Source organism: Melospiza melodia, chromosome 1, assembly GCF_035770615.1.
Source record: "Melospiza melodia melodia isolate bMelMel2 chromosome 1, bMelMel2.pri, whole genome shotgun sequence".
NCBI classification, from domain to species: Eukaryota; Metazoa; Chordata; class Aves; order Passeriformes; family Passerellidae; genus Melospiza; species Melospiza melodia.
The window spans coordinates 19,527,583-19,550,569 of record NC_086194.1 but is presented as its reverse complement, the minus strand read 5'-3'; the positions used below and the strand labels follow the sequence as shown (position 1 = coordinate 19,550,569).

General features: G+C 38.4%; 1 protein-coding gene and 1 long non-coding RNA gene across 6 annotated transcripts in view; both read right to left on the bottom strand.

Annotated features, from left to right (window-relative positions):
• The window catches only part of LOC134414912 (uncharacterized), a 44,495-nt gene extending 38,925 nt beyond the window's left edge, over nucleotides 1-5,570 (bottom strand). The window contains exons 1-3 of one of the 4 annotated variants that reach the window (XR_010026875.1): nucleotides 3,327-5,570; nucleotides 3,173-3,241; nucleotides 1,026-1,240 (exon numbers count right to left, since the gene is read on the bottom strand). This is a non-coding gene — a long non-coding RNA (uncharacterized LOC134414912). Of the gene's footprint in view, nucleotides 1-1,025; nucleotides 1,241-3,172 lie in introns of all 4 variants that reach the window. The other 3 variants (XR_010026873.1, XR_010026874.1, XR_010026872.1) reach the window with 3 other exon arrangements.
• The window catches only part of NEBL (nebulette), a 246,967-nt gene that overhangs the window by 131,171 nt on the left and 92,809 nt on the right, over nucleotides 1-22,987 (bottom strand). For both annotated transcript variants that reach the window (XM_063150199.1, XM_063150191.1), the window contains exon 4: nucleotides 5,577-5,684. In XM_063150199.1, coding sequence (XP_063006269.1) covers nucleotides 5,577-5,684 — 108 coding nt within the window. The remainder of the gene's footprint in view (nucleotides 1-5,576; nucleotides 5,685-22,987) is intronic.

Here is a 22,987-nt window from a genome sequence, read left to right as displayed (position 1 = left end):
TTTGCATAGGAACTAATTTAACACTGTCTCTAATTTTGCTAATTTTGATAATGATCAGTGAAGAAAGATTTTTCATTTTTAAGTACAATACACCTGGAGATTTCAAAACAATTCTCAAAGCTTTCTGTTTTCTCATTTAGCACAAGTTCTATCTAAAATATTACTTACATTTACTTAGATTCATCATTTCTTAAGAACGTGCTCAGTCATTTTTAAAATTTCTGAAAGCTTACAAAGTATAAAACCTATGTAAAAATCTGCAAAAAATACTCATAATTATTGAAAATTAATGTAATTCTTTTGTTAAGTAATTTCTAAAGCATTTATTAGGACTTTGCACTTTAAGGCAGAATGATTTCTGAAAATCAGAAATCAAACTCCATCAAGAACTATTAGAAAGTCAAAGGACCTGAGGCTTTTCAGAATTTCCATTTGTATGAATCTACACAAAACAAGCTCAGAAGATCAAGCCACAGAAAGAACAAAGTTGGACTTTGTGCATGTATGTTCACTGCACAGGAGCACAGCAGGAACTCCACCTTCTTGCAGAGATACACTCATCTTAGCAATAGGAATCTGTCTTGTTTCCAGACAGAAAAATGCTGTTCAACTCAAATGATAGATGTTTAATAACATGAGTTATATGCAGATATTTGAAGTGCAGCTGTGTGGAATTAAGTCTACAACATACCAAATAATGAATACCTCTTGGAGTTGCAGCTCATGTTAAACTGTCAGAGGTACCAAGGGCAGCAGAAGGCCATCAGTAGCAGGATGCATCTGGCTGAGCACACCTGCCACAGACATGCAGCACCAGGGCACTGCTCAACAAGTGCTATCCCATCCATGTCAGTCAACACAATTGTCATACATAAATAAATGCTTATTTTCCCGATGAAACAGCAGCAAGATAAAAATCATGCTTAGGAGTATAAGGGCTCAGAAATAAAATATTAATTACTTCAGAAGCAGTAAAACCCCCTAGAACAGCATAAGCTCTTTTGCATACAATTTAAAATGCTTACCCAGTCTCTCCATTGATGTGCCAGGGCTGGTTTTGTGAAATGCAGACATTGATGCTGCTGTTAATTTCTCTTGTTCCCTATTCTTCTCCTTCACTTGAATTCAATGGAGGGAAAAAACCACTTAGAGACAAGTATCTGCAGTCTTTGTGCTGTGAATCCTACAAGTGGAGCTCTGGGCCATGTTGTTAACATCTTCTGCCAATTTTCTCTACAATCTGTTTTGGCAATTTAAGAGATCATTTTATGTTTGAGCAAGTAAACAGACTGAACAACTCTGCCAATAGCTTCCAAATAGGGAGCCACGGCTCAGTGTCTGTCAGGGACAGTTTCTAATTTGAGATGTACAGATGTGCACAACTACAGTAGCAATGTGGGTTGTGTCCTCCTTTAGTTCCTTCTGAAGACGTATTTTTATCACATCAGAGGTAGTGCCCAATTTCCTTATCATTTCTGTCTTTGTCCAGACAACAGGTGCTCATTTGATTCAAATTATGGGGGAATTCCTGTCCTCCTCTGCATCCCCTGAAGCTGTATAAATTTAACTGGAGATAGAATGCAACCCTTGATAATTAAAAGCCCCACACCATGCACCATATTTCATTAAAGACATTTAAAGAAAATTAATACACAGCTTTTCTCATTAGAACCCACATACAACACTTTCAAGAATGCTACAAGATCTTCATGCATTTTTTGTATCCAATAAAGATTTCACTAACTTCAATGAGGAGTTCAACTTGGGAAGCCACTCCTTTACCCCACAGAGGGATGATTCAGTGACCTTCTCTTGATTAACTCTACTGTCCTTCACCAAAATAAGATGCCTTGGAAATGTGTTTTTAAAAGCAGATTTAATCTGTTTTCTTATTTTCATGCTGTTTTCACTTCAGATACAACCCAAACCTACTGGAAAATGAGTCACATGCAAATAAATGAACTGCATGACTTCATTTTGTTGTGTCTCCAGGAGAAGAAGGGCACAAATGTGTGGTGCTTCTTGCTCTTATGTGATTCAAGTTCATAACAGCATTAATGCCAAAGTGAAGAATGCTTTCACATGGGCTCTTAATGCAATGAGCACAAGCACTGTGAAAGCTTCCATGCATCCTTCCAGCCATACAACCAAGCCAGCAACCTCTGCTATCCAAGCACTGGCCTTTATCTTAATGAAAGCTTCTCACTCCATCAATTTGTATGGACACCTGTTTTCTTTTATACTTTGCAGACATTTACCAGAAACATATTTAAGAAAGAGCAACTTATTTCACATAGGATAAAACACGCTTCAAGTCATATATTGAGACATAAAAGTGCAGTGGCAGTAAGCTGCAGCTCATTGCTGCAGACTGCTGAAAGTGTTCCATTTCCCCAAAGAAAATAGTACTAGATTGAGTTTCCACTCCCTCATTTAGCCCTGTATCATGATAGACCCACACTTTTGCCATCATCTTTATTTATTCTGTTCCTTTTGCCACCTTAATCTCATCCTTGCAAAACCTGTTTGCAGCTAGCTTAACTGCAAAATCACCTACAAAAATACATGGGGCAGGGGCTTTTTCATTTTGAGAGTATTTGCATTCATTCTGAAAACCTTCTCAAAGTTCAAAATGGACAAAAAACACTACAAGGTCCTTTGACAAAATGTATACATTTCTCTGTGAGAACAACACACATTTTTTATTTATTGACTACATATTTAATGCCAAAATATGTGGCATATCCGCAGAATTTGGCTCTTCATGCTAAAAAAGTCATGGGATTAAATTTCATTCTTGTCTAAGAAGCATCACTCTGGTCCTGATTCCTCCATAAGAGTCATAAAATAAAGTCCACAAGTTTGGACTAAATCTTCAGAGGAAGGATCGCTGGTGGCAAAATAACAACCAAAATTCAACCCCCTTATCTACCCATACTCCTTCCACTACCCCCATGATTTTTTTTCCTCACAAGGTTTATATTCATAGCACAAGAGATTGTTTAAAAAGTCAGAGTAATGCGCTGATATCCATATGCTGCTAAACTTCATATCAGGACAAAAAATATACTCTTTTAAAAATATTTATGTCACTTAACATTTATTATAATAAAATTTATTTTGTTATTTATTCTCATCAAGGGTATCTACACAACTAACTGTTCTCACTTACCCTTTCAATTTTGGTTCAAATGGGCTCTTTGAGGAGTTTCTAGTACTTTAAGGTGAAATCAAAACTAAACTGAAAATTAAATAGATATATTAATATTCTTCCATTTTTCTGTATAAAAAAATTTAAATCATTTTAGAATTTTTAAAGTGCTTACCTTTCAGTGTCTTGAAATCTTGATTAGATCCTTAGTCCATGATGTATACTGCTTATCTGACAAATACAGAAACTACTCTCTGTGGAAGGCGTTTCTATAATACAGGAGCTTTCTAATTAAATTGAAGTTGTCACCTATGCAGAATTATCTTTCTAGGATATAATGCTATAAATTAATTATTTCAGTGTAAACAGAAATTAAATGCAACTTCTTTTATCATGCACCTTTTAAAATTCCATTTTACCCTTCAAGAGTAATTATTTCTAATAGGGTCCCTGACTTGGAATCTCTATCAGCAGCATACATAAAGTAAACAACTCTCTACCGGATAAATCAAACCTATATTGTTAAGAATAGCATGTTTAGAAATGAAAAGTAGTCATACAGGCAATGACCAAGAGTAAAAACCTGAAATAAAACCACTTTTCCCATTTTAAAAAGCTATTTCTGGGTCTGAAAAGGCAGGTAAGTATCTTTGGTTCAGGAGCCAGATAGTATCATAAATCCTGGAACAAGATATTCCATTAGAACAGAAACTCCCTTGATCCACTCAAAAGCAAAGATGGGAAGAAAGCTCTTTCCCATGACACAAAACTGCTTGTTTTTATTATCTCCTTTTCCCACAACAGAAAACACAACGTGCTTTGAACAAGAGACAGATAAGTTCTACTATCCTGTAGTCTGATGTTGAGGGTACTGGGCTCGGGAGGCCTGAATGGATTTCTTGGCAGGCCAATATCCCGAACTGAGCACCACAGGCCTGCTGCAGGGCACTTCTCAGTCCCTCCTTGGGGAGCAGACCCGTGCGAGGGATTAAGCATTCACCAGAACCTCGCTCGTTTCATCTCCTTGATGCCTTCCAGAGCTACCCCACAGAAAGGAATCACTCTTGCTTGAGGAAGTTATGTAGGTCGGGAGAGGACCTAATTTAACTTCCCGGTCTGAATAAAAAATGCAGCTGATTAAAACCAGGGAGTCGCTGAAGTTTCCCAGATCTCAAATGGAAGTCTTAATGGCCATGCTTTTTGCCACTCCAAAGAATACATTTTTCTCTCTTACAAGCCAGTAATTTCAGTTAGCCCCAGTATGAGCATGAGATGAGCTTTTGTTCTCATCTTGTCTACACACAGGAACAGTTGCACAGCTCTTAAATTAACTGTCATCTCCACTGGCCAAGGCTCCAGGAAATGAGCCCAAATTTTTCATCTTAAAGACTGGCTCTGGACATCAAATCTTAAATAGTGAATGCTTTGGCAAGAATGGTAAACCTCCACTGCTGTGAAAAATAATAATTTTTCAATTACTTTTTTCTTCAATAATATCCCAACCTGAAAAAAAGTTTTTTCTTTCAAGTAAATAAATCCCATTATTTTTTTCTGATCATACTTACACTGTGTGTCTCTGATGCCTTGCTGTTATTTTATTACTACAGAGAATGATTGAAAAATATTTTCACAAAATAATCTATAGGGGCAAGTTCTTGCAACAAAAGAATGATCAGAAGGCAAGTCGGGAAAAGTGAATAGTATTGATTCTGCATCTTTTCTAGTTCATACTAGTTCTTACCTATTTCATACATATCAGAACTTGCACTATGTATCACTCAATATTCCATCATGCAATAAGTTAAACATGCTACAAGAGAATGAAGTACAAATAAATAACTTTCTTAGCAAAAATATAAGTCAGGAAAAGTCCCATTTTTAAAAATCCCACTCCTGTAAGCTAATGAAATACATTGTTTTGCTATTTGCCATTTCTTTGTCATCTTGCACAGAATTGTCTTCCACATCTTTTCTTTAAAAGTCAGCATCAAAATTTTATCTGCTTCTAGAAAATTCCCTCTTTTTTGTTTTGCTAATTTTGACGGCCCCTGCTAAAAAAGAGACAAAACTTTTTAACTTACATAATCTATATACTTTATATAAATAAAAATTAAATTTTAAAGTTCCAAAAGTATTCTTACTCAATGACAAATATATTAAAAGAGCAAAATGTGTCAAATCATTTTAATAAAGAAAATATTTTGAGCATACTAACTGAAAGTTGGAGAGGTGACCACACATTGCCAATGTGCTGTACAAGTCCATGGTATACAGTTACACACATTTCAGAATCTGACATACACAAGTCAATCACCAAAATCAGACTGTTCACTCACACAGACTTCATCGAAACCACCAACAAACACACCTTTTCTTAGACACACTATTTCTCCATCTACAATCACTTTAGGTTGCAGTCACATACATTACTGATTTGTTCCTGAGTCCTTTTCAGTCTTTGTAACTCGGGCGTATCGGTCACAATACTGAACCCTCTTCCTTTGCTTTCTTCAAAGTCTCTTTTGTATTTTACCTACAGAATAGAAAATACAGAATAAAGGGTTGTTTTCATTTTCCACAATGTGCCCTTAGCAATTTAGCATTTATTTTTAGTGCAAATAAAGCACTTGTGAAAGGCTTTCAGCCTTTAAAGGAGAAGCCTGCCTTTATCCACTTACAGAGATAGACAGCAACAGGGCAAAATTTCCCAGTGTTCAAGCTAATGCCTCCTGCAGGGTGCCATGGGCTCACCTCTAAGAATACTGCAACTGTGGAAATATTCTCTATAGTCATTTCATTCTCAAATCAGTTACCACAAAACTATACTCTATACATTACTCTTACACAAAGAAAAATACCTATAACTAAATCTGGAGGTCTTCAATTCTTCTAAACTTCCTATTTCATCCCCCAGTTATGATTATTCTACCAGTCTCTTTCCCAGCTGAAACATAAATTACACATTTAAAAAATACTGCATGAAAAGAGTATTTAGAATATCATAAAGTCAAACCTTTATAAGTTATGGAATGGCTGCCTATACAAGCTTAATTTGTCCCTCTTGCATATATGAATTTGGATATTGTCTTTAATAAGGTATTCATACATTATCCTTTGACAAGGCCCCCTGCTTTACTGTGTACACAGCAGAAATGGTTCTATAAGTGGTTGTGTCCTTTTTTAGGACCAGACTACTCAAATCCTACCATCAATGTAGGAATATTGGTTTACTCAGAAGCTTTCATATAGCTCTCATCACAGCCATAATCAATCTTCATATTGCACCCTGGAAAGTGGGAATGGCAATATCCATGCTACTAGGACAACCTGAAAACTGAGGTAAAATAAGCTTAATTTCCAAAAACATACAGGGGTCTCAGGGTGTTCGCTCTCCGATTCCTAACAGTTGAATATGTTTAAATTATAGGCTTGGGTTACCTCTACAGATACCCAGTATTTCTCCAAATCAGTCTGGGTGTACCCAATTTCAATATAAAGAAACAAGATGAATTCTTCAAAATCTTAAGCCACTGTTGAGCGACAGACAAAACTCTGCATCAATGACAGAGTCAGGACCCATGTCTCCACGGATGGATTCAGCTACCTTATCCATAACAACTTCCTTTTACTTCCCATACCCCCTGCTTTACTCACTACACATATCCAGATTTTGCAAAACCAGTAGCACAGACAAAGCAGCACTATCCTTCACACAGCTGATAACTAGAAACGCACCAAATTCAAGGTTAGGCTTATTTCACAAGCAAGCACTTCATGTTACAACAGTGGTGCACAGGAAGAAATACGTCTAAATCACAAAAGTTAAGTTTGACAAGGCTATAGAATGTAACTTGTCCTTCCCATCCTAAACCTCAATCAGTTTGTTAATGACTTTTGCTTTTTCTTTAATATAGCTCACATATAAGGCCATCAAACAAATCCTTGAGACATGGCAGCAAATTACCACATCAACAAATTTTTCCTGTGTTCCAGATGTAGAGCTGGCTGTAGATTTCACATAAGTAAAATATCTTCATGCAACCCTGAGACAAAGGAAACAGACCCTTCCACTCAGGCTTTTGAGCAAACCATGGGCTGATTGGCCCATGCCTTTCTGTTCATCTCCCCCAGGTTTAACCCGTCTGCAACTTTCCCTCCATTTGACCACAATATTCCAGGTATCACTCTGTCTCATTTTGATTTTCTAAACTAGTCTGGTCCATCTCTTCACAGCTTCTTGTTTAATCCCTGTACCCAAGGCACTCCAGTATTCATTGCCAATTACCTCCCTTCCACCAAATGGCTCCATCTTCACACTGACTCTCAGGCCTCTTTAAACATACTGGGTGGACATGCTATTCCAGGAAAGGTGGCCTTCAGAGTATCTCTGAACTTTCTATATCTGGAGTCATACAAAACTTTATCCACATTGGACAGACTTCCATGGCCGAGGACATATGATTAGCACAAAAGACTCTTCCATCTGAACAAGCTTCAACTCCTTAGCCTTAAATGCTAAGACAACTGAGCTGTACAACCACTCAGTTGAACCAACTGTTCAAAACAAACCAACAATCTGTCAATAATTCCAAGCAAGGGAATGGGTCTCAGCCTTGGAAACTTCTGAAGATTTTGCACAAAAAAAATCAAATTTGGCCTGAAGCAGGCAGCGGTCATGGAAATGTTCAGCCTTGCTGCTTCAAGTTTACCAGAATTTTGAGCCAGTGAACACATCTTAGAAATGGGTTCAGCCCTGCCAAAAAGAGAAATTACCTATTGTTAGAAAGAGCATTTCCTGTTATTAGTTCCAAATGTACTAGCCATTAACTTCAAATGACCTTTATTTATCTTACAAAGGAACAGAAAAAGAGAGGGAGGAAACTAGACAGTTTCAACTTAATATTATTTTAATCCCTCAGTTAGATAAAAAGGGCTCCTACTGTCTATTAATAAATCACTTCACAGGAATAAGGTTAACTACAGTTCCCAGAGCAACTACTTTGAAACCATTAAAAAAGTAATTTATTTAAAATATTAGCAGAGTTAATATATGCATCATTGGATTTTGCTACCTAACTTCAAAATATAAGTTTGAGTTATAAAAATCGCAAAGTCATGTAATGTTTCACGAAGAACAAAGCTCCGTGAAATGTGGTCCACTAAAACTCCTAGTTAGTGTAAGTTCAAAAGGAAAAATACCTCAGTTTCTAGAAAATGTTAAATAATAAAGATGTCATGAGTTATTTAGAATTGAGAAGAATATTCTGTATGGGAGCTGGAAATATCTACAACAAATAATTTACCTGCACACCATGGCTGTCTGGGATGGAGTTAACTTTCTTCATAACACCATTATAATGCTGTGCTTTATATTTGTACCCAAAACAGCGCTGGTAACATACCAGTGTTCTGATAATTGCTGAGCAGTGCTTGCACAGCATCACCCCAACATCACCTCTGTGGGCTGGGGGTGCATGAGGGGCTGGGAGGTGACACAGCCAGGACAGATGACCCAAACTGACCAGTGGGATTCTCCATATTTTAAAACATCATGCAGAACAAAAGGAAAAGGGGAGAGGGGACATGGGTGGTTAAGGCAACCACTATGTGTACCACTTCCAGGAACTGAATGGATAATGCCTGCTGATGGCAAGTGGAGAATAAATCTTTCTTTTTCTTTGCTTCTGAGTGCAGTGCTTGCATTTTTCCCCAAAATCTTGACACATAAGGGGTTTGGGGTCTTTTTGTATTTTCTCCCTGTCCGCTGAGGAGAGGGGGTGAGAAAGTGGTTTGGTGGGCACCTGGCAGCCAGCCAAGGTCAACCCATCACAAACTGAAACCCTCAAAATTTAGTTTTTAAATGGAAACGTGTCATCCCTAGTGACTGAATCATAAATGCAGTCATTTCCCACAAAGATGATTTTTAGTAACTCCTCACCAAAATCCCAGCCCATGGCTCACAATGCTTCTCACTGGCTCCAAAATGCAGTCTCACAGATGCAGAGCACTCTCAGTGGTGTCTGCCCTGAAAAATTGATCTTCTGAGAGGCAATGTGTGGCATAAACATTAGAAATTAAACTGTAATAAATCACCATAAATGAAAAAGTTTCAAGTGAAAATACTTCATGAGAAGTAATTCTGCACAGTGAAAGGACTAAGTGATCCAACAGATCTTTCACAAATCAAACTTTTCAGATTTGTGACATTAGCAGGAGATCGTTGAGACACCCAAAGAAAGGAATGTATAAATCTGCTCATGAGGTCAGCATGCAGCAGGACCTGAAGCATGACCAGAGGATTCATCTTACTGTGAAGGACAGAGGGTCCATCTTACTCTCTACATAAAATATTAGGCTGGAGAAAATGCTGCTCATGGTTTTTTGCTGGTACACTCGGCAGCAAAGCCACCTATTAGGGTAACAAGATTCATTTTGCCTGGGAAAAATACTCTGAAAATATAAATGGAGCATAAAAGATTAATTGTACTCTTGGGGCTTTTGGCACCTACCCGTAGTCCAGCCTCATTTACAATACCAAAAGCATATATCAGTTGAACAAACAACATAGGAGTACAAAAACACCAAAGAAAAAATATCAGAGAAAGAATTCAACATGGTGGATTATCATGCAATTCTCATCACTGGAGAGCTGTGAATAATGCTGACCTAGAAACACCATTAATTTCATCTCCACCTCAAAAAGATCCTCAGCCACTACAGAGCACATATTAATTCCCCAAAAGCTATGGCAATATTAAAGCTAGTTTCCTGTACAGTTCCTTCTTCACTTTCCTGTACAGATCAGGTCATTGTGAAATTCAGTCTCCTTCCTTATCTGATACACAGCATAGCCCCACAGATTGTAGCATCATCATGTCTCATGTCCAGCAAGGAAGGAATAAGCGGGTCAAGAGAGGATGGGATCCCTCACACCCACGTTTACCCTGAGAGGAACGCTCATAGACCTACAGTCTTTACTACACCCTGAATATTTATGAATTCCAGTATGCTGTGTTTGAGGCTTGCCCAGAGCCATCTGCTCCTCCTGTGCCCAGCACACACAACTACTTCCCAAAGGTCACCATCTGCTAATACACTGGTTTTTACAGACTGGCAAGAAATCCTCTCCCACAGTACAGGTCCTAGAGGCACATCTTGGCAAAGATGCCTTTGTTTGGATCTGCTTCTTCCATAGACCACATAGACTGTTGGTTTTGCCTCAATTTATCTTACTTCTTACAAAATTAATGGCAAGACAGAGACAAAATTTACTATGTAAATTAGGTTTTTTATGAACATGACTAAAACAAATGCTCACAGATTAATCAAATGTAAAGAATAATTCTAGACTAAATTCAGTAAGACTTCTTTTTATTTGACTAATCCTTTTTAGGGAGGATCCCAGACACTGTCCTATCTGACAAAGTCAGGCTTCAGTCTTCATGGTGTAATTTTTCATCTAATACTGTCCACAGCTCTACATCTCAATAATCTTCTGCTCATATTAGAGGTGCATTACATCCCATCTGATATCCAACAATGGTACCCAATGAGCTGAAGCACTGACTCCCCTAATGGCATGAAGTAAAACATGATCTTACCACTATCACTCAATTAGAACTATTATCCACAGTAAATCTAAACAGGAATGCAGGAATTGAGAAGGGCATATAAAGCAGACCAAACTGTCCTGAAAATTTCTATATGAACTGGAAGCTGTAGGTTGGGCATTCCTTAGAGAAATCAAGGAGTCATGGACTCCTTAGAGGCCACTGATGAATGAGTTTTGCTGTAATTGGGGACTGCAGGGTTACAGATTTCATCAGTTTGTCAGATAAAGCAAAATAAAAATTCCCCAAGGCTGAAGTCTGCAATTTTTTCAAACGGTCCTTAGTATGCACAAAGTCATATTTTAGAATTTTTTTACCCTTTTATTGTGAAGAAAAAAGCCTTTTTCACAATTCGTGGCTGAAGTATTCATCATAATAGTTGAAACTGAGGGAAGGAAGTTTCCCATTCAAAGGTAATGTAAAACTGAAAGCATCAGTACTCCAACAAAAAGCCTTTGCAGTTACATGGAGTAAAAATTTCAAGTGCCATAGTTATCATTAAATATTCTGTCTTTCTACATACCTCATTCAAACATTGGGCAAGTCTGCCTGTGCCACCCTGTGAAGTACAGCCTCAGCAACTCTCCGACCATCTGCAAATCTTTGCACTGTAATTTCCTGAAGGTCTCAGCAGTTTTAGCAAGAGCTACTGCTAAATAACAAAAATCTTGGAATCCACATCAGAACAGTTAAAATGTTGGACGGGGGCAAATTAAAGTATATAAATAGTAGCTCTGGAGAGAATGTCTCTACAATGCGGTCTCTTGATACTGAGGATGATGCAAGTGGCTCAGAGAAAACGCATGGGCAAAAGCGTTCCATACCCCACGATGTGCAGTGACAGGAAATTGGAGGCAGTGAGAGATCAGAAATTTCAGAATGAGAAAAAGATGGGAGTCCTCCATTTGGATGTATGACAACAGCATGTGAACAGTAGCTGGGATCCAAGTAAAATTATGACAGAAGAGAGTGCAATCTGAAACTGTTTCAACAGGCTTACATCCAAACAAGTCAACTAGGCTCCACTCCATCAAAAATCATTTCCACTGAAACTACATAGGTGCTTCTGCCCAAAAAATTATTTTTATGCTTCTAAGTATGCTCTAAAATACTTTGCACCTTGTTTTGCTGTTGGAAAACAAAGTCGGTGAGATTCTACTCTTTTCTATTAAAAAGTAACATTAATGTTTCCCTAAGGCTGCAAGCTGCACATGCAGAGAAGATGACACAAAGAATGGGCCAGTCTCAAAACAAGCTGATTTTCCTCCATGTTCACGAGTGATTATCATCTGTCTAACTTGTGCAACAAACTTTGCATCTGCATTTTAGAAGCAGTAAACAAATTCTGTGCAGAACTGCAGTTGAGGAGATATGAAGTTGCAACCTTCATGACAGAGACATAGTGTCAGATCTTCTGTCCGCTCCCTATCACTTGGTAAATGCTGTGTTTGAACTACTTCATCTCCAAGGAACAGAAGTCTGGGGAGGTGAAGGATTTATTACTCTACCACAACAGAAAGAGATCTGACTTTATCATATCTCATCTCCAGGCAGAAAATGAATTATATATATAATCCAAATGTATCTTGATAAATTACCACAAATTTTAATAATACCCTCAAAAGTGTAACCACTGATAGCAAACTCCTCCAAACAGAATGATAATTATCCAACATAGCAGGAGGGTGGGAAAGAAACCCATTTAAATCTCTCATGTATAGATTTGCTAAATCCTGGAATATTGCTTTTATCTCCAGGGTCTGAACTAAACATGTGAGCCCTGTCTTGCTGTTTTCACCACTGGGAAAGAGAATGGCCAGGCAACCACCAGGACAACTATAGTCATGAGCTGTGCATTCTAAAGGAAGTATGCAGTAAATCACAAGCATGTGAGCTGCTATATGCCTACACTCCACAGAAGAGAGAAAATACATAGCTGCTGGTTGGCTAAGGCACCAAGACTGAGCTAACAAGTCCTGCTGAGAGGCAGGATGTGCTACCTCGGGCTCAGTGCCATGCAAACCACGGTCATGCAGCCTTTAGTTGGCTCACAATACCAGCAGAGCTCAGAGGCATCTGGCCACTGGGTACCAGAAAGATATTAACACACAAATGCACATCCACACAAAAGACAGACAGCTATTCTGAGGGGAGGATTTAAAAAAAAGAAGCAGCAAACACACCCTTCCCTGAAAAGCCCCACCAAATAAAATCTCACGAAACCTACTTAATAAGTATTCCAAATAACACGATGGTCATATTCACCCAAGGGAGAATATTCACACAAAGCATCAAGCCAAAAACTGAACTGTAAAATACAGCATGGCATGTAAAGAAGATTAACCACAGAAGGGGATCAAAAACAACACTGACCTCAGAAAATTGTAATGCAGACAAGGCCACAAGTTGTAGTCATATTCTACAAAAGATAATCAAAACAAACACTAATGGGCAACAGAAACTAGCACATGACATGTGAAAAAAAGAACCTGTAAAATTTTAACAAAGAACTGCCAAAAAAATCAGGGACTGTTCACTGCTGTAGCAGAAGAAAGATGCTGAAATTAGTCCAACTGAGAGACATCAGAATGCAGCCCAGAACAAAGTGCAGAGGAAAGGGAACTGAAAAATCTAGATTTGAGCAATGCAGATGTGCAGGCACATAGGAGTCACAGGAAATAAAGAGACAGTGCAATTACACCCTCTAGCCTCTGGTAACAGCAAGCTTGGGATCCCTCTGTCACTCAGACACCATGTAGCTGGCACCTTATACACTACTCACATTAGTAAATATCCTCTTGTCTCATTCAGCTACAGCTCCTCTTATTTATTTGGTAAAGAGATGGTAAGGACACACCATCTCTTATTCCAGAGACTTAACAGATCATTAATAGATAATTTGACTTTAGGCACTCTTATGGAAACTCCTTACAACTGTTTGTTGTGCCACTTATGGCTTATTTCTTGAAAACTGATATATCAAGTGGGCACCTGCAGTGCAACCCTAGAGACAAAATCAATGCACATTGCACACAACTTGGGGTCCCTTGGCCATATTAGTTATGGATGTCTCATGCAGACAGTTCCTCTGTCCCTGTACAACCAAGGCCAGAGGAAAGGGACTACCTATCACTTCCTCTTAACTGTAAGCAAATTCTGAAATCCTTATATTTTGTCTGCCTTCCAAGTTATCGTTTTTCCACTCAGTAATGAAGACAAAGCCAAAGCTATTGAAGGCACCATGAGAAAAGGGGAAAAAAAAAAAAAAAAAAAAAAAAAAAAAAAAGAAAGTCCATCAAATTGGCTTAATTGTATGTTAATACATACTGCTTGGCACCCAAAGATTAGTCTTAGTTAAAAATCTAGGCAGAATTTGACTGAAAACCCCATTTTTTTCAAGACTAAATTCTCTCTTTTTTTCTTCATCTTAAAACAAGAAGAAAAGGAAGGCGAGCCTAAAATAATTAAGAAAGGTAATTTCATGCCAGAAAATACATAGTGGGCAGTTCAGCCTTTTATGTTTAGATTTTCATTCATTTTCAACTCTGAATGCCACATATGTCTGAATGTCTTAATAAATTTCAGCTGCAGAAGGAACAGACACAGAAAATACTTCATCCCAACTAAAATTCCAAAACTATCATAGGATAAATACTTGTACAGATGACTGAATCCCTAAAAATGTTAATCTTTGGAGAAGTCCATTAGCTGAATCTCTTTATCTCTTTAAGGGAATAATTTCTTACACAATTCAGTATGTAGGAACCACCTATAAATGCAAATCAAATATTTATATCAGCAGCCTCTCAAATAACAACAAGTAGAGCAAAACTGTTAGACAGACAGGAAACCCATACAATTTCAAAATTATTGCCACATTAACTGAGATCAGAAGATGCCAAAACTCACCAGTAAAATCAGAGTCACAACCTGGTTCTTTCTTTTTTTAACAAATGCCAATGCTCAAATCACCTGAATACACAATTTCCAACACCTCCAAATCATTTGCCTCCACTCCTAGAAAATGCTTGCACTGGTAAATCTCATTTAAACCTCATTTGCAAAGATGATACTGGTGCATGACTCCAGAGTCCCTGGCTCAAGTACGTAACTTCCCCATGCTCAGTGGGAACTGGACCCCAGTCCTGCCAGAAGTCACTGGAACAGAGACACGGGTTATCCTCAGCTCCTAGCACTAAGGGACCCAAGGGATACACCTGGAAAAACTTTAGCCACATACTCAAGGTGAAAGCCCCCCGGAGAGAACAAGGTCACTTGGGGCTAGTTATGAGGCATTGACAGTAACGGGGAAATTGGGCACTCCCTTTGCCAGTTATCTAAGTAAAATGGGCAATAGAAATGCATCCAGGTTCCCTCATTCCACAGCCCCTCCAATCAAAATCATTTGCTGCTCAGACTCTCACTTTAGCGTCCTTAAACTGAGATCAAACAATTAAATCACCCTCCAAGCCTGACCTTCAATTTTAGGATCTTCTTTTGGTGCCTCAGCTGAAGCTTTTTACAGGTAGTAGGAAAATTCTAACTACATTCAGTTTATCCTTTAATACCATTACCCCAGGGAATTCTTCAGATGGTAATACCTGGCCAGAAACAGTGGATTTGTTGGACAAAAGGCAGATGTCACGACACACAATCTCATCAACCAAGTCACTTTTACAGTAAGTGGACAGAAAAGACATTTTTAGAGAACTCGGCTCATCCTGAAGATACTTTAATTATTTTTTTAAACCCTATATTTAAAACATCTTAAAAATACTTAAAATGTAAAAATACAAGTTAAAACTATCTAAAATACCTTTAGGTATCTTAAGACCATATCTAAAGATCCTTTAAAGCTGATCCATAAAGCCAGGTGAAACGAACCCTATCCAGAGCTCCAACACTCCCCATTATATTGTCTGTACATTTCCTGATGCTGTGGTCTCATGAGCTACTTCAAAATAAATTCATGACCGGTTTCCTAAATGTTCAGAATTCTAGAGCTGCACACAGATGCCAGTACTGAGTTTGGTGTGGGATCAGTTTTCAGACACAGAAACTATCAGCTGCATACAGCAGTGGTTTTTAAATTGGGAGCTGAATCACCAGATTTTTTCAAACTGCGCCTGTAGAGCAATATGTAAAACTCAACTAAAAGAGTGGTTATTTATGATGTGCAAAGGAACGAGAAGGGCAAGTTACCCTTTAAATACATCCATTATTCATTCCTACTGAATACACATGACTTTTGCTTCAAACAGCGAGGGATATGTTGTGAGAGATGCCCTTCTAATAAAAACAAGGCAGGAATGTTAGTACCAGAAGGTTCCCTGCAGGCTAAAAAGTGACAGTTGGCTGGGCTAGGATCAGAGCAAAAAGTGGGGTGTAGCAGCAGGGCCTGCTTATATAGAAAAAAAAAAAAAAAAGTGTAAAGACAAGAAAGAATCCACAAATTCAAGGAATTACTCCAGAAATTAACTGGAAAGTGTTGAGGGAGGGGAGGGGAAAAAAAAGAGAAACGCAATTGCCTTCAGAAAAGGAAGACCAGGCATCCCAAAGGAGCAGACAGGGGCTGTACTTTCCATTTCTTAGCAGAAATGTTAGCTAGTAATAATGAGCAAGCAGTAGGGGAGGGAGGGAAGAGGAGAACAGTTGCAAATCACCCCAGCTGTAAAAACTGCTCCCTTTGTTAAATGGCCCTTAGTGAGTGGAGAGAAGGTGAGAATTTAAAGAAGGGTCTTTGTTATTTAAATGCTATCCCGTGCTTCTTTTTCAAAACTTCCTTAGAAATGTGTAATGAAAGCAACTATTTTTCAGTTCCAAGACATAGGCTTGGGATTGGTGTTTTTTTTATTTACTGACCAAGGAAAACTAGGAAAGAGGTCATTCTTCTTATAATAGAGACAAATTACAGTCCTATATCTGATACATCCTACCTTCTGATTGCTTTTAAAGTTTTGAAAACATTACACAGATGAGCGCTATCACTGCTGTAAAGTCCTCTACTTGTGAAACAGAGACTGATTCTGTAAACTTTTTCATAACTTTCAATGCTGTTTATTTTTCTTTTTTGCCTCCAGTAAGAAGGAATTTATCCCCCCCATAAAATAAAAATAATATTTTTATTTTAGGGGAGGGAGACCAATGACAGAGACTGACTGACATCAGTGATACAAACTCTACGTGACATTTGAACTCAAGGAAATAGACTAGCACATTACATCAAAAAAAAAAACCTCCAAAAGATGCTAATTTTGTTGGATATTACATGGTTGGCATATTTTTTAGAGATTTCTTTATCTAGAATGAAAAAGTGTCAGCCTAAATTCAGCCAGCATGCTGTATCCCCTTTTAATATCTCTGGAAACATCATATCTAATAGGTAAGATGCAACAGGAATTTTGTTCTGCCCTGTCCAATTCACCTGTGGAGGAAGGTACATTCTACAGAAAACAAATAAAGCTTCTGAGAGTAGCAACAGAGCCAGCCTGCACAAATCAAACAAGCTGAATAAAAGATGCATTTAAATTTAATGCTCACTAATTGCAGAGAATTTCATCCAATGCCTACAGTACCCTGATGTGCTGGCATAATAAGAAAGAAACACAACTTGTGGCAATTGCACCATGTGCTTTCCAACACAATTACTTGAACTACAGAGATTAGAAAAAAGCTTCCCAGATTTCAAACAGTGACTGTCTTTTTCCTTGAAAACATTTAGTATTTTCTGTTGTGGGGAAGAGTAGCAGTAAGCTTGATCTTTAGGCTTCCTGTCAACTACAGTTCACAGACTTTGAGAAATGGTAAATATTGCAAAATTAGTTCTATTATAATACCGAAAAGAAGCTCAAAGAAAAACACTCTCTCTTCCCTGTCTCTTCTCTCTTCCCGGAGAAGCTACGTCCTTGTCACTCCATACATCTACCTCTGTAAAGCACTTTCAAATCATCGTGTCTTGTTGCTTGAACAGACCATATAGGAGTAATTCTGGACAGGCACTTTAAGGGCCTTATTTCCACCAGAATATTGGTTTTACATTATTTTACTGTCACAAAGCTTAAATATACATTATAATTCCTGCCTGATGGAAAGATATGAAGGGGTATTTTCCAATTTCCAAAACATGAGAAATTTTGAAGGGAGGCCACTCTGATGCATTTTCCATGAAAGGACTACTGCTGAACTTGGTCTTTGTGTGCAGTAATGGGACTGTGTCCAACCCATTGTAACCAGCAGGAACATGGATTTCTGAAAACCCAGTTTCAGCTGCAGTTGTCATTTGGAGGGGTGTGCTCTGCATGATGGCTTGCAGCCATCTAGGGACACCATGTTAGCAGCCACTGGTGGAGCAACAGAGACGATCAAAACCTGCCAAAGGAAGGATGTCTGTCTTTTCTGACACCTGCAGAACATCCTGGAAACTGGCACATAATACAAAAGGAAAGTGAGCAAAGAAATAGAGAAACCATATACTCAGCAAAAGACAGAGGGCACTGAAAAGAAAGTTCAGTGCTGCCACAACCACTATGATATAACAGCAAGAAGAAAGGAATTGTAAGAAATTTGTACATGCAGGTACATTGTACATACATCATTAGTGACAGCTATTTGTTACACTGCTGAATACCAAACCTATTATTGCTTTCATTTCCTCATCTGTTTACAGCCTTCTCCTGAGTCTTACAGATGGAGTACAAGTTCTTTTCAGGCAGATATAGTTTTTTGTGTTGAATTTGTACAGCGCCTAGCAAAACACTCTAGGACTACAGCCATTAAATACTGCAGCAATTTGGGTATTTCTGAGAGCTGACATAGTGGCAGCTGCTCTCTCTGCCAGAACTCAACCAGGGTGTTCAGATGGACACACCTATACTTACTGAGCCACAGCACCCAGGGGTTCATGTCAGTATTATTCAAGGTGTTTGGGGCCTACAGACCAGCAGGGTCCAGAAAATCAGCTACAAAGGAAAGAAGAACACGCAGAGGACAGGCAGCAGTTAAGTGAGGAGTTACACTCCACTCCCTGACCCAGACCTGTGTCAATATGGTGCATTAAATGCTTGTCTCAGAGATGCATCAATGCTGACACAGGCACTGCCTAGACCAGACGTGTGAGAAGCACACATTGCAGCAGCTCGTCTGCCACCACGCACACGGCTCACACCGGCATACGGCACCGGCACGGCGAGCAGAGCCTGGATGAGACTTCCTACCACAAAAACAGCATTTTTGGTTAGCTTAGGCTAACTTCTGCCATTCTGAGCAAACTGTGCACTGTGTGCGCTGCTGTATCCTCATGTCAGTCCCAGCTCACACTGTCATGCCCCTGATAGCAGCGTCAGTTCAGATTTGGTGCTCAGATCAACAAGGTATCAGATGGCAATCAGATGGCTGCACATCCAAAATGCCAGCTCTTCAAGGTGGGTCTTCCCTTGTTTGCTACACATTAATAATAACCCAAGAGGCAGGCAGAAGCACTCCTAGCAGATTCACCCTGTTGGATTCTGCTTGCAATGGGAACTCCTTGTCCCACCCTGGCAGCACTGGTGATGGAGCAAGCAGTGACCAGGGGAAGCCCTTCAGCTTCAGCCCCAGTGGAGCAAGGTCTGCAAACCACGTGTGAGAGCCAGCAGCGTGGAGCTCCAGAGGGAGACACAAGTGCTGCCATGGAAATAGAGCATGAGATGGAATCACCCGTGAAAGAGAAGAGCAGAAGGGAAGAGAATTTCAAGAATAAATTTAAGAGTATTTGGGATCTTTCTCTGGCTGCATGAAAGAATTCTTGGGACCCTCAAAAAATCCTGGATCTGTCTCAGTAATTTTTGAAAGAAAAATGGAGGGGAAAATATATTTGGCATTGCAAGAATACCAAGTGGCTTCACTGTTTGGCAACCATCTGGTCTCAGTTTTCTCTTTGTTAGTAGCACCAACATCAAATGAGACAGAAATAGAAAATATTAACTTTTAAAATATACACAATTAGACAAATAATAGTTACCATCAAACAAAGGGAATCCAGCAAATGGATAGCAGTGTGAAACACATGGCAAACCATTTAAAAGAAAAAAATTAAGGCACAGCCACCCTGAATTAGAACTAAATTGCAGTTAATTTAATGTTTGCAATATTGCACAAGAATTATGATATTTTTGCTAATAGCTCCTCATCATCCTCCTCTCCAGTTCCACCACACACCATATAGTAGAAGAGCTGCAGAAGCAGCCAGAAGTGTTCAGATTACAAAGGCAACTCAGCATAGAAGAAAACAACGAAAGGAAGGAGGGAAACAGCAGCAGTGACAGAGCTGTAGGTGACTACAAAGGAGCAATTCAAAGGCCCACATTTCTTGATTTGTCAATTAACATTAAACTTTAAAGAAACTATAGCTGAATTTCACATGGAACTTTTTTGTCAAAGATAGTGGTAAGCGCTCAAAGAACTTAAAACTTCTCTGAAGTGTCATTTCTTTAAGATGGTGGTTATTGACCCAAATGAAGATCAGTTATTTAAACTATGAAGCATATGCAAGGCTAATTTTTCAGCTGAAAGGAGAGGAAAATCTATCTTCAGGTTGATTTGCCTCCATATAAAACCTCTTGTTTGCTCACATGCAGTAGGGAATTAAATGGCACTGCTTTTGCGCATTACTAATATACTACATTTGCAGGAAGACTTTTGGACAAAGCTTTTGCTTTGTTATTGTAGAACTGAAAAAAACCCATCAAGTAGAAACAGAAAAATAACAACTATAGCAAACAAATGTAATCTGAAAATTAAAGAAGAAAGGCTGTTTGGTAACCAAAGACCTCCTGGCCTCTGCCACTTGACTTCATGGTCTTATTCCAGCTGTCAGAGAAAACAATAGATGAAAACACAGTGAGAAGATTGAATATTCTAAAAAAATGCAACAAGGTCCTATAAATGCCAACACATACAATGTAATCATTCCCATCAAAGAACAGCATCCATTTATCATGGTATATGTGCAGAAACTTGTTATCACAATCATATTGTGCACTAAGATTAAGCACAACTCTGCCACTACAAAACTCTTGACAAGTGTCTTGATTTTTTAAGTATTTCTTTTCATTAACTTCTGCTAATTTTTAACAGCACTGTATTGGGAAACTTGCTTTGCCCATTTCCACCTGCCAGCCAAATTTCTGACAAATACTTTATCCTCTGAAATTTTTAATTATGGGTAGATGCCAAATGAAGCTTTTATCTGTTCAGCCTAATAAAGGGAATCCCACTGAAGGACACTCCAGGCACAGAATGAGAAAGAACACCCCCAATAAAGATCAGGAACCCTGGAAATGCAGAGATGTGGCCACTGGGCTGAACCCCCACAGCATTCATGGGGATTCCAGTTCAAATCTGGTTCTGAGGACTCTGCACTGGGATCTTTTACCAAAAGCGCTTAAGTGTTAATTAGCGCACCATAGCCTCAATACCCTATATAATCTATTCAAATTATGACAAAAATAACTACACTGTGGAAACATGGGTTAGCAGAGGATCAATGACCCTGTATCTTCTCAGCTGCCCATCACTCTGCTAAGTGAGTAAAAAATTCAAAATCACACCACAGAAAATACGTGACTAAGTGATGATGTAGACAGCACAGAAAAAGAACTGAAAATTTCCTGAGAAAACATAATCTCTTTTTCTATTACTCTTTAACAGTCAATATAAGAGAAATTCCAGTTTTAAGGGAAAAAATTAGACACATATTTCTGTTGCCATAACTGTTACTAAATACTTCAAGAGTTTAAACTAAAGGCCCTATCTAAATTGTATTTTGGCAAGGATTTATACACTATCATTTTGATAACATGGAAATAATTGATACATATCAAATGTGGATTATTTTATAAAACCTCACTATTATGGACACTTAATATCTTAGAATTTCTTGCTTCTGTTCTCTTTGATGTGATAACTATTAAAAGACTATATGTACAAAAATTCTTCACAAACTGTTCTGAAGCAACAGACATGTCATTCTCTCAAAGCTATTCAAGCTTGACATTATTTTAAATGCTGAGAGTAGTACGTAAAGAAATTAGGCTGAATTTCAGAAACAAAAATGTTTGAGTTACCACAAACATATTTGTTATCAAGATGCAGTGTTACTACTGTGTTTTGGCTTGGGAAAGCCATTCTCAACTAGCTGAGTATTGCTTTTTTTAAATGTCAGTGAGTATTTATATCACAGTTCATCATACTCATCTACAGCAGTCTCTGTCTCTTTAAGAGCAAAAAGCATGAATTTAGTTTTTTTAGATTTATCTATAAATCAACATAAAGCTGGCAATTTTTACTAGGAAGGCAGGAAATCAGCTCAGCAAATATGGTAAACTGTTCATAATTTCTGTCATTAAGTGTAATATATAGTAGTTACTGTCCACATAAACTATTGCAGATGTCATAAACCAGGCTGAGCAACCAGTCTGGTAGTACAACAGTTTTCTGTAACATTTCCCACATTTAAATCTTACATTAAGACACAAACAGATTCAAGAAACTGTACCAGCTGGTGGAAGGAAAACACAAACAGATCATGTTCTGTTTTTATTTGAAAAGGGAAGGTGGGGATCAAGCATCTTGTACTTTAGAGTTCTCCAAGTCCTTGCCTACTAATTAAATTCAGACACTGACCAGTGACACATTTCAGTTTGACCTCAGCCACGTAATGCTCTGAAAAGAATGTACAGGCAAAAAGGTCAAACAAATTCCAACTTACTTTTAACTATAGCCTCAAATCCTCTGTGAACTCCACACCACATCTTGCTTCTTTAAAAGTCACAAAAAGCTTCAGCAGAGCCCAGAGAAACACCATCTTTCCCATGAATCTTTTTATGATTCCTTCAGCTCAACCAAAGCAATTCCGTGACTCCAGTAATTACATACACATCTTACAACCAAGAAAGACTCAGTAAGCAAAACAGGACACTATTCTTTCCCCTCAAAAAAAAGGCAAAAATTACCCAAGCACAGTATATATTATCAACTCCAAAGTGATATACAGCCCTTAAAGTTAGCACTGATTTTATTGAGAGTTCCATAACTAAATACACATAAATCTGGCTTTTAGGTCAACCCGTTTCTTTTACCATAGTGCGATGGAAGTGCCAGGTGCAATTCTAGCTGATTCAGCTGGAATTTCTGCCAGGAATTCAAGGGAGTATACACAGCTACAGATGCTCAACCACATTTTGAATGA